General features: G+C 63.0%; 1 protein-coding gene across 1 annotated transcript; it reads left to right on the forward strand.

The window, feature by feature from the left end:
* The first annotated feature begins 311 nt into the window (after window positions 1-311).
* Window positions 312-9462, forward strand: ELL3 (elongation factor for RNA polymerase II 3). Its single transcript, XM_077829344.1, has 12 exons — window positions 312-446; window positions 860-901; window positions 2744-2871; window positions 4856-5019; window positions 5688-5932; window positions 6012-6136; window positions 6491-6581; window positions 7639-7912; window positions 8433-8490; window positions 8957-9128; window positions 9198-9242; window positions 9324-9462. The coding sequence occupies exons 1-12, from the start codon at window positions 312-314 to the stop codon at window positions 9429-9431; spliced, it is 1587 nt and encodes a 528-aa protein (XP_077685470.1). The 3' UTR covers window positions 9432-9462.
* Window positions 9463-10392: the final 930 nt, after the last annotated feature.

The raw sequence follows: 10392 nt of genomic DNA on the forward strand, positions 1-10392 counted from the left end.
GCCCCACCCCGCCCCTCCCGCTCCTCCAGCCCCAGCCCCACTCCTCCCGGCCCGTTCCCGCACTGCCCCACCCCGCCCCAGCCCCGCTCCCGCCCCGCTCCTCCCGCTCCAGCCCCGCCGCAGCCCCACTCCTCCCGGCCCGCTCCAGCTCCCGCACCGCCCCACCACGCCCCTCCCGCCCCACCCCAGCCCCGCCTCGATCGGCCCCGCCCCAGCTCCGCCCAGGCCCCGCCCAGGCCAGACCAGGCTCCGCCCCTCGGCCCGCCGGGCGCCGGGCGGTGCAGCAGCCCAGCCCGGCCCCACTCCCAGCCATGCCGTGGCCGCGAGCGGAGCTGTCCGGGCGGCTCCGGTACCGGGGCGGCTCCCGCGGGCCCTGCCTCAGCCTCCTGCACCTGAAACTCACCGACCCGGCGCTGAGGGCGCTGCGGGACTGTCAGCGGCTGCAGGTGAGGGTGGGTCGGCGCCCCCTCACCTGGTCCGGGTCCGGGTCCGGGTCAGCGGCCCCCATCTCACCCCGGGCTAGTTCAGCGCCCCCCCCTGTGTACTCTGCCCCCCCCCGCGCCGCGGGACCGGGTCAGCGCCCCCGCCCCCGCCGCGGGACCGGGGTGGCAGCAGGCTGGAGGTGGGGTCCGCTCTTGCAGGCGGGTCGGTGACCACAGACCAGCCTCTGAGGGGCCTGGTGGGTTCCCTGTTGCTGGCCCCGGCCCCAGCCCCGGGGTGGTGCTGCCGCCCGGCCGGGGCAGCCCGCGGGCGGTGCGATGCAGGGCCGGGCTCCGTGCTCCCCGGGGCAGGGCTGTTGGATGTGTGGGGGGGTCTAGACAGGTGCAGCCGCTAATTGTCCCTCTTGTTCCCTTTGCAGGGCTCAGCCCAACCTGTCATCGCCTTCCAAGGGAGCCAGGGGGTGAGTGGGGCGGGGCTCCCCGCGGAGCCTGAGACTCACTGGGGGGGTTGAGGGGGGCCGCTGGGCTCCCCGAACACGGAGTGAGTGTGAGAGGGCTGCCAGCCCAGCCCCCGCTGGCTTTCCACAGCCCTGTCTCCGCTCCCCTTTCCAGTCTGGGTCCGCTAGCCCCAACCTGTTCTGGGCCTGTCCCCAGACCTGCAGCCCTGCGCACTGACCTTGGAGCAGCGCTGCCCTCACAACCCCTTGGGCTGGGCTTGGGTGAGGGCAGCGCTTGTTCCTCCTTGCTCTGCTTCCTTGCCTCCCGCTGGGGCAGGGGCTGGGGGCTGAGCTGTGCTGGAGGAGAGACGATGGGGCAGTTCAGCAGCAGGGGGGAGCCCAGCCAAGCCCTGCTCTGGGGGAGGGGCAGGGTGCAGTTGGGGGGTCCTGGGCTGAGCGCTCATCCTGGACAGGTGGGAGCTCTGTTGCTTGGGACAGCTAAAGCTGGACACGGCCTTGGCACTGCGAGCGGGGTTGGTCTCTAACCCCGGCAGCAGAAGCTGTCGATGGGACCCATGGGATTTCCCCACCTCCATCCCGTGAGCGTCCTTCCAGGACCGTGGGGCCGGGGCTGCTCAACGGACCGTGGGGCCCCTCAGAGGCTGGGGAGCAGCTAGGCTGCGGGGGAGAGGGGCCCTTTTGATCTGTAGCCAGGGGAGGGGCCCACGACACTGCCTGGGGGGTGCCATGGCCTGTCCAGGCCTGACTGGCTCTCGGCAGCCCTGGGGTGGGGGCGGGGGCGGAGTGGTTGAGCTCTTGCCAGCCGCAGCCTTCCTTGGCAGCTCAGGGCCCCGCCCTGTGCTGGGCCTGACCGAGTCTTTTCTCTGCTGTTTTCTGGGGGCTCTGGGGTCAGGGATTTGCCTCCCTCCCCTTTGGCTCCAGGCTGCTGCAGCACCTCAGCTGCGCCACTTGCTAACTAGCTCTGCAGGGGATTCCTGCGGGGAGCTGCTGCCTGAAGCTCAGATAAGGGTCCCTCTGGCCTTTGCTTGCAAACACATTAAAGTTCCCTCACAGGGGGGCCGGGGGGGCAGGTGCTGGGCTGCGAGCTCAGCAGAGGCAGCTGGAATGAGAAGAGGTAAAGCGCTGGCTCCTCCCACATACCCCCCTGCCTGAGCTGGGGCCGGTGTATTTGGGGGTGCCTGGCCCATGTACCCCCCACACCTGAGCTGGGGCAGAGCCCCCCCAGGGTGTGTCTGGGGGTGCCTGCCCTATGTACCCCCCCACCTGAGCTGGGGCAGAGCCTCCCCAGGGTGTGTCTGGGGGTGCCTGCCCCATGTACACCCCCCACCTGAGCTGGGGCACAGAGCCCCTGGCTTGGCCAACAGTCCCCTGCCCAGGACGCCAGCCCTCCCTTCTGCTAATCCCTCTTCTGTTCTTCCACTCAGAGACCCAGCCCCAGCACCCTGGCTATGTACCCCACTGCTGGGAGTAAAGCCATTTCAAGTCTCCCATTGGCTTCCCCAAATCTGGAAATGGTCCAGCATTGTAAGGGTTAAACCTCTGCTGGTGATCTGCCCCCTGGAGAGCTGCTGCTAAAAGCAGGCTGTAGCCTCGTGGGGGGATCCTGAACCAGACAATTAGAGGGCAGTGCTGCTGGGGTCCTTCGTCTGTAAACATGGGGTCTGGGGAGCCCCCAGTCCCCCTCCCTGGGAGAGCCTGGAGCGTGTGCAGCTGAGCCCTCAGAGAGCTGCCGAGCCCCAGGCAGGGATGGGGATGTGGGGCAGGAGGAGGATGCAGAGGAGCAAGGACAATGCAGTGCCCCACTGTGCTGGAAATGGTCCCATGCGCTCCCTCTCTTCTGGACAGTACATCAAGATCCCCTGTGCCCTGGGCAGCCCTGGGGAAGGAGCTCGCCTCTTCACCTTCTACCTGTCCCGCTACAGCAAGGACAAGCCGCAGGCCAGCTTCGACTGCATCCGGCAGTACGTCTCCAGGTGAGCGAGTGGGCAGTGCCCAGCCTGGAGCCGGTCTGTGCCCCAGAGGCCCTGTCCTGCAGACTTCCTGGAACTGGAAGCTTTTTTCCTGCCCTGAAGCTCTAGGCAGGTAACCAGATTCCTGGCCTCTGCCCAGCTTGTGGCTGGGGGCAGGGCCAAGGGCTTGCGGGAACCTGACCTGGCTGAGTAGGGGCATGGCCAGCACCTGAGTCCGAGGCAGCTCTGAGGGGGGTGGTGTGTGAGGCTGGAGATGGGGCACAAGTGGTGGGGAAGGGGCTGTGTGCTCTGGTGTCAGGGAGGGAGCTGGCTCTTTGCAGATGCACCTGCCTGGCCGTGCTGTCCAGTGACAGTTCTGTATGGTGCTGCAGCCCCTGCTCCCCCCAGACCCACTGGGGCACTGTGTGCCAGGAGCTCCCTGCCTGCGTAGCCTTTCTCCTCCCCTCCCCGCCCCCGCGGACCGTCTCCTTCCGGACAGCGGAGGGGGGAGCAGTGACCAGGTCGGGGCTGCTGTCCCCACACAGGCATTGCAGCTGCTCCTGAGCAGAGGGCAGTGCCGAGTGAAGGGGTGACTGACGCCCTCCGGCTGTTCAGCAGGGCGCGAGGTGGCTGGGAATTGCCTCAGCAGGGCAGGAGCAGGCTGCGTGAGTTGCTTGGTGAGAGCTGCCGCAGTCTCAGAGCAGCCCGATTCCCTAACTCTTCCCACTGACCCCTGCTAACTTGCGGGGGGGGGGGGAGGGGAGGGGGCGCTGCCCTGCTCTGGGGGCGGTTGCTGTTTGTTCAGGGTCAGGGAGGAGTCACTGGTCCCACTTCAGAGCCACGAGCCAGCCCAGTGCCCCTAAGGTGGAGAGGGCCTGCCAGCCTCACCAACTGAAGCCTGCCAGAGAGGCGGGGAGGGAGGGAGGGAGGCAGCAGGGCTCTGAGACCTACTGGCCTGTGGGAGGGGCAGCCCCACATCCCTGCTGACTCCCCAGTGGGGCGTCTGCAGAGAAGGCGCTTCCATTCCAGAATGTGTAGGAGTCACATGCCCACCGAACTGGTGCTGTGACCCCAGCTTTGGAACAATCTCTGGGAGGGCCGTTCAGTGATTCAGACCCCCGAGGGGTCTCACTCTTCCTCCAGGGTAAGCCACGCAGTGTCACCGCCTCCTTAGGCTGCATCTCTGGCCTGTCAGCCACTCTGCTTCCCACCATGAGCTCTGGTCAGCGAGTCCCACTGAGGCAGACCCCTGAGGGAGACTTGTACTATCTTAGGGAGCAATGCAGCCCCACCAGCATCTGCAGGGGCACTCACACAGTGCTGAGAAAGTTGGTTTATAGTCGGCTGGCACACAGCATAGGGAGGTCTTTGGTAGCACAGAAAACAGACAGTTACAGCACAGTCCATCCTGGTCAGCGTGAAGCCTAAAGCCCTGTCCCTCTGACCCCTCTTTGTCCCAGGTCAGGTGAGCCCTGACTGCTTCCCACACTTCACTTCCACCTCCACCCTCCACGCCCCAGTCCCAGTTATTTGTTCTCCAGCTGGGCAAACTCGACTTGGTTTCCAGCAGAGAGGTGGAGCCATCCATGGTCCCTAGCCGTTAGGTATCGAAGTCCTGGTGACTGGATTTGCTGTTGTCTTCATGGACTCTATTGATGAGGTGCCAGCCCAGTGCCATTCACACCTGTGCCAAAGCCTGCCTCCGGGCCTCATTAGCAGTGCAGCATATAGGGGAACCCAAGGCAGGCAAACTAGTCATACACAATGTGACAGAAAATCTCCGCTCCACCACAGCAGGAGGCTGCCCTGGGGAGTGGCCGTGTTGGGCAAGGACTGGGGATGAGACAAGACAAGGGCATACACTGGCTCTGACCCCTGCCCCTGCTGTGTGGTAGCGAGTGCCCCCGGTCTGAGGGTGTGTCTAGGCTCCCTCTCCTAGGCATGTTCTCAGGGTGTGGCTAGCAGAGAGCAGGGGCCAGGCCAATGACACAGGTTTCTGTGCTCTTAGGCTGGGTCAGAACCAGCTGGACTGCGTGGGCAGCATCCAGGAGAAAATCACCATCTGTGCCTCCGAGGACTCGTACCAGCTGACACGGGAGCGTGTGTCCCAGGCGGAGAAGGAGGCGTGGAGCAGAGCTGCTATTGAGATCAAGCCAGCAGCCCCAGGCCATGGTAAGGCAGGATCCTGCTGGGGTCAGGGCGTGGCTCAGGAGTGGGGCTGACCTTGGGAAACAGGAGGAAGCACTGAGAGAGCAGAGCAGCCCCTCGTGCTCTGCGCATGGGCACGGGGCAGCGTGTGGCCTGTGGGAGTGCTGACAGCTGGCTCCGTGCCATGCATGGGAGAGTGAGCAGAGCTGGGCTCCCATGGCCAACTCTCTCTGTCCCACACCGCGCACAGCTGTTCTGTGCCCAAGGTGCGGGGCCCTGGGACTTGGCCTGCACCCTGCTGGCTGCCCTGGGCCTGCTGGGCGGGGCTGGCAAGGCTGGGTTCAGGAAGTAGCTGGGGGCTGAGCTGGGGTTGCAACAGCTACTGGGTGAGCCCAGCCTCTCTCTCTGGGTGCCGTCTCACCTCCATGACCCCTACTCAGTCCCCCTGAGCTGCACCTTGGCTGCAGCAGAAGTGCCAGACCGCAGCTTGGCAGGATTTAGCCCAGACTCACAATGAAGTGGAGGGACCCAGGGGCTGCGGAGGAGAAGGCTCTTGCGCCAAGGGGGCCAGCTGTGGGCGGGCAGAGAAGAGTCTGGTGCTAGCTGTGAGATCCGGGATGAGAGGCCTTAGGGGCACATCTGGAGGGGTTAGTTCTTTATTAGCAGCCATTTGTGCATTGATTCCTCTGCAGGTAAATGTGTTACCATCCCGAAGAAGCTGGGCATGAGCACCCCATTGGGGAAGTGCCCCGCTGGGAGCCCTGCTCCAGGGGGCAGGAAATGCAGCCCCATGGGGACAGATCGCAGTGTTCTTGTGAAATGCCTAGTGCAGCTTCTGGCCCTGCGGCCCCACTGCAAACATGAGCTCCTGGAGCGGCTGGACAGGGTGCAGATCAGCCTGAAGGACAGGGCCCAGCTGCTGCCCATGCTGGAGGAGGTGAGTGCGGGTCAAGGGGGCAGTGCGGCGTCTCCTGCCCCCTGAGCTCTCGCTGACTCTGCTGCTCTCATCCACGCAGGTGGGGCAGCTGAACCCCCGGGAGAGCAGCTACAGGCTGAAGGAGGAGCTCTTTGGGCAGGTGCAGGAGGACTGGCTGGGCTACACGGCTGAGGAGCGGCAGGAAGTCAGGCAGCTCCTGCGCAGGTGCAGCCCTGGGGCAAGGGGCAGAGAGCTGCCCTGGTGCCCCCAGGGTTAATGCAGAAGTCCCGGCTGTCTGTGGGAGGGGGCCAGATGTTTCAGAGCAGGGAGGGTTGCAGAGCACGCCTGTGTGTATAGTTGGCTTTGGGCACAGAACGCTTCACAGCCAGATGGTGGGTTCACACCTGGTTCCCCTCCCGTGAGCTCAGTGCCATCCCAATGCCAAGGCCCTGACCGCAGCCTGCCTGGCCCCATGGCCAAGGCCTAGGTGCTGACAGGGCATCTCCTCTCCTGGTCTTGGGTGATACTCAGCCTTGGCCCATGGTAGCTGCCCCAGATCTCTTCTCTCTTCTGCTGCAGGAAACAGGCCCACGGAGCCGTGGCCAGGCCCTTCTTGGTGCCTCTAGAGTGCCCGTCTTGCCAAGGTGCCAGCAAAAGGCCCTTGGGTGTGGTAAGTATTGGTGGTATGAAGCCTTAGGCAAATGGATGGCCCGGCGCAGGGACCAGAACCAGGCAAGGGCAGGAGAACAAGAGCTGAGAACCTGCTAAGGCTAAATGTCCAGAAATCTGGAGATCATCAGGATGACTTAATATCCTGATTTGCATATTTGAATATGCATGGATTTATTTGCAGAAATTGCAGATGTCCTGATTATGAGAACTGAGCTGATTTGCAGATATGTTGGTGCCACTTCTTGAAGCCACTGTGCCCCCCATCCGCCTTGGGGCAAGATCAACTCCCTGCAAAATCCAGAGCCCCAGCATCCTCCTCCACTAACCCTGGGCAGGCTGGACACTTGTTCCCCCTTGTTCAGGGCCACTGCAGCTGTCCGGCCACCCCTGGGCAGCTTCCACCCACCACCCTACTGCTTAACAGCGCAGCACAATTCCCCGAGGTCCCAGCTGCAGCAGGGAAGGAGCTGTAGAGTCATGGGAATGACTGTGCCCAGGCCACTGGCTGGGCAGCTCCTTGAGGCTCTGCCTTGGGCTGAGTCTTTCCTGGGCTGGGAGGGGTCTGGTCCCAGCTGTGTGCTGGGCCTGGCCCTTGCTGCTGAGCCATGGCTACTGCCCGGTGTCAGTAGCCATAGCACCAAGTCTCTGGCCTTGGGTGGGTTGGGGGGGAAGGCTCTAGGCTCCAGCTGGGGGGCTGGAGTCCTGGCGGGCAGCAGCTGCAGGGGGCTGGAACCATTTGTACTGTGGGTTGCTGAGAGCCATTGAACGAAACGGTAACCCTGTGGGATGGAAACCGTGGGATGGAACCACTGCAAGCCAGGGGGTGTAGCAGCCTCCCAGCATCCTAGTTCCAGCACCTGTGCCTGGCTGGCCTAGAACATCAGCTCTGCCCTCCAGAGCGGGGAGTGAGAGCGCTGAATGTGGGGAGGGGTAGCCCCGTGGGCCATGATGAAAGGGGTGGATCCCTCCTTGCTCACCTGTTTCCTGCAACAAGGACTCCAGCCTGGGGGGTGAATCCAGGGCAGCCCCCACAGCTGGGTGGGTTTGTCTTTCAGAAGCGGCTGGCACTGCTGGATGCCTCGGATCCACAAGGGCTGAAGAAACCCTGTGCCCCAGAGCACCCCCCCAGCTCTCTGGGATCCCACCGCAGACTGCAGGAGCCTGTCCTGGAGCATCAGAGAGCCCAGAGCCGCCAGCAGCAGCCATGCCAGCTTCCCAGGCCCAGTGCGGAGCTGCAGAGCTCAGAGGAGGAGCCGAGCGAGGGGGAGGGAGGCGATGACTGGGAAGAGGGAGCTCTGCGCCTGGAGCAGCACCTTTCTGCCCTGCAAGGTGAGGGGCTGCACTTCTCCCAGCTCACCTCGGGGATGTCCTGCTGCCTGCCAGGCTCTGACCCACCTTGTCAGCCGGAGTGCCCCTAGTCAGAGCTGTCTGCCACATAGGGCTGCACGGCCCCCAGGCAGCGAGACTAGGGAAGAGCAGCCAGAAGCCTGGGGGGGATGAAAAAGGACTTGTGGTGAGTCCAAAGTGAGGCTCACATCTGCTTCTCTGGGGCAAGTCACAGCAGTGCTGGGCAGAGCCACACCTACTGCTCACATGCCACCCGGTAACCTCCCGGCGCACCTCTGGGCTGCGCGACATCAGGGCACCGTCCCGTCCCTTCCACACACCAGCATGGCTGAGGGGCCCTGCTGGGGGCAGCGCAGGTGTCTGGAGCTCATGACTTTTCAGGCAGCTCCTGCTGGGCTTGTCGGTGGTTCTATAACCCCAAGGAATTGAGGGACAGAGGCTGGGGGTGGAGGGGAAATTACTTTGAAGAGTTTCTACCCAAATTCTTTTGCTTCCTCCCCAGACAGTGGCTCCCAGGCAAGCCTCCCGGACTCCTTCGCTGAGCTCCCAGATTACTGCCGGTAAGCATGGCCAGGCGGGCAGTCCTTGCCAGGCACATTGCTCCTCCTCACCTGTGTGACAGGCTAGCCACTCTGCAGGTACCATGAGGGGGTCCCTGTCCCAGCTCCCACAGTCTGAGGAGAGGGGAGAGGGCTGGGGCGTGGAGCCAGGCTGAGCTGCAGCTTCCCAGCCTGAAAGTCCAAGTTGTAAATGGAATCTCAAAGCTGGACAAGAAGCAGACCAGGCCCCACTCCCTTAGGCTATGGAGCTACCGTGTGGGCAGTGGTGTGACAGCTCCATCTGCTTCTGGGCAGTGCCCGCCTTTTCTCTTCCTCACGCACAGAGAAGCTGCAGTGGTGCGGGTCAGAGAGATGGAGTTGCTCCTACAAAGCAGCATTCTGGCTTGCACCTCGTGCAGAGCCCCTGCTGCTCAGCTCACCTGGCCTGAGGGAGGGACTAGTCAGTAGTTTCTCCCGGTTGTGCTAGGAAATACAGAGCCATCTGCTCCGTGGAGCAGCATCACGCCTACGTGGAGGCATTCAGTGCGGATTACGCAGAGTACCGGCGCCTCCACACCAGGATCGGGCACGTGAGCAGGACATTCATCCAGCTGGGAGCTAAAATCAAAATGCTGCCACGGGGGACGCAGCAGCATAAGGTGAGGCTGGGCTGGGCGGCAGGGCAGCGCGCCTAGGCCGAGTGCTGAGTCAGCTCTCTTGGGTTGCAGGCAGTGGAAGACAGAATCTTACAGGAATACCGGAGGTTCAAGCAGGTGAGGCTGGCAGTGGGGGGCTGGGGCTGGGACTGATGCTCCCTGGCAGGAGCTGATGTGGGTGCTCTCTTCCTCTTGCAGACCTACCCCAGCTACAGGAAGGAGAAGAACCGCTGCGAGTATCTTCACCAAAAGCTGTCCCACATCAAGGGCCTCATCCTAGAGTTTGAGAAGACAGGGGCTGCCTAGGGGAGCCTGCGGTGCTCTGAGCCTGCAAGAAGCGCTGCCCGTTCTCCTTTCCCTTTGCAGGGGAGCAAGGGGCGGGGGTTAGTGAACTCTCCTGCAGTAGTAGTTGCAGTCCCCCAGCCTAGTGTCCAATGCAGCCACTTGACTGATCTGGGGTGGGGTGGGGTGAGGGAGGGGCTCACAGGACAGAGCATGTGGCTGCCACAAAGTAGAGAGAGTGGGTGATGGTCTTAGTGAATTGTCCCCTGTGAGCTGCTGTCCCACCTGTACCAGCTCCCAAGGGGCACCTGGGGCTAGTGGTGCAGCTCCAGGTTAGGGGCAGCCTGTACCATAGAGCTCTGCTGGGGAGGGAAGGCTGCTCGGCCAGGGCAGGCTCCCTGGCTTCAGGCTTGTAACAGCCAGCTCCATGCATTGCCCAGCCTACGCTGCCTGCTGGAGAAGTAGGCTTTTGCTATCAAGTGGGACCTGCCACCTTCTGTCACTGGCTTCCTCCCCCCAGGTGCTTAGAGCATGGCAGACCCTTGCCCAGCAGGGGCAATTTCAATTACTAGAGCTAAGGGCACCATGCCCCTGGGGCTGAGTCTGTGCTGGGGTTTGATGACTGACACCTGCTTGAGCAGTGTTCTGTAACAGGAGTTGAGGGGAGAGGGAAGTGCCTCACATTCCTTGGCTGTGCACCCCATTGTTGGTGTATTTCAACTCTCTCTCCCTGCTGCCCTCAGAACTACCCTGGGAACCTGCTGACATTGCTACATGGAACTGCAAGGTGTGGGGGGGAGAGATGGTAATGATTGCTTATGAATGCAGGAGGAAATGAGCAGGAGGGGTGAAGGCCCTGGAAGTTCTGCCTTGTTTCTGGTTTATGGCCCTGGGTTAAACAGTTCATTGTACAATATGGAGGCACGTGTGGCTGTGCCCTTCAGCCCTCTCCCAGCACCTGCCTCAGCTCCTCTTGCTTTCAAAG

This window comes from Eretmochelys imbricata, chromosome 10 (genome assembly GCF_965152235.1).
Source record: "Eretmochelys imbricata isolate rEreImb1 chromosome 10, rEreImb1.hap1, whole genome shotgun sequence".
Taxonomy (NCBI): Eukaryota; Metazoa; Chordata; order Testudines; family Cheloniidae; genus Eretmochelys; species Eretmochelys imbricata.

What these genes read in the sequence shown, in the direction of transcription:
- ELL3 (XM_077829344.1), top strand. Translation starts at nt 312, where the DNA reads ATGCCGTGGCCGCGAGCGGAGCTGTCCGGGCGGCTCCGGTACCGGGGC. An exon ending in ATCCGGCAGTACGTCTCCAG is followed by an intron (nt 2,872 to 4,855) that starts GTGAGCGAGTGG and finishes CTGTGCTCTTAG; the next exon opens with GCTGGGTCAGAACCAGCTGG. An exon ending in GAGCTCCCAGATTACTGCCG is followed by an intron (nt 8,491 to 8,956) that starts GTAAGCATGGCC and finishes CGGTTGTGCTAG; the next exon opens with GAAATACAGAGCCATCTGCT.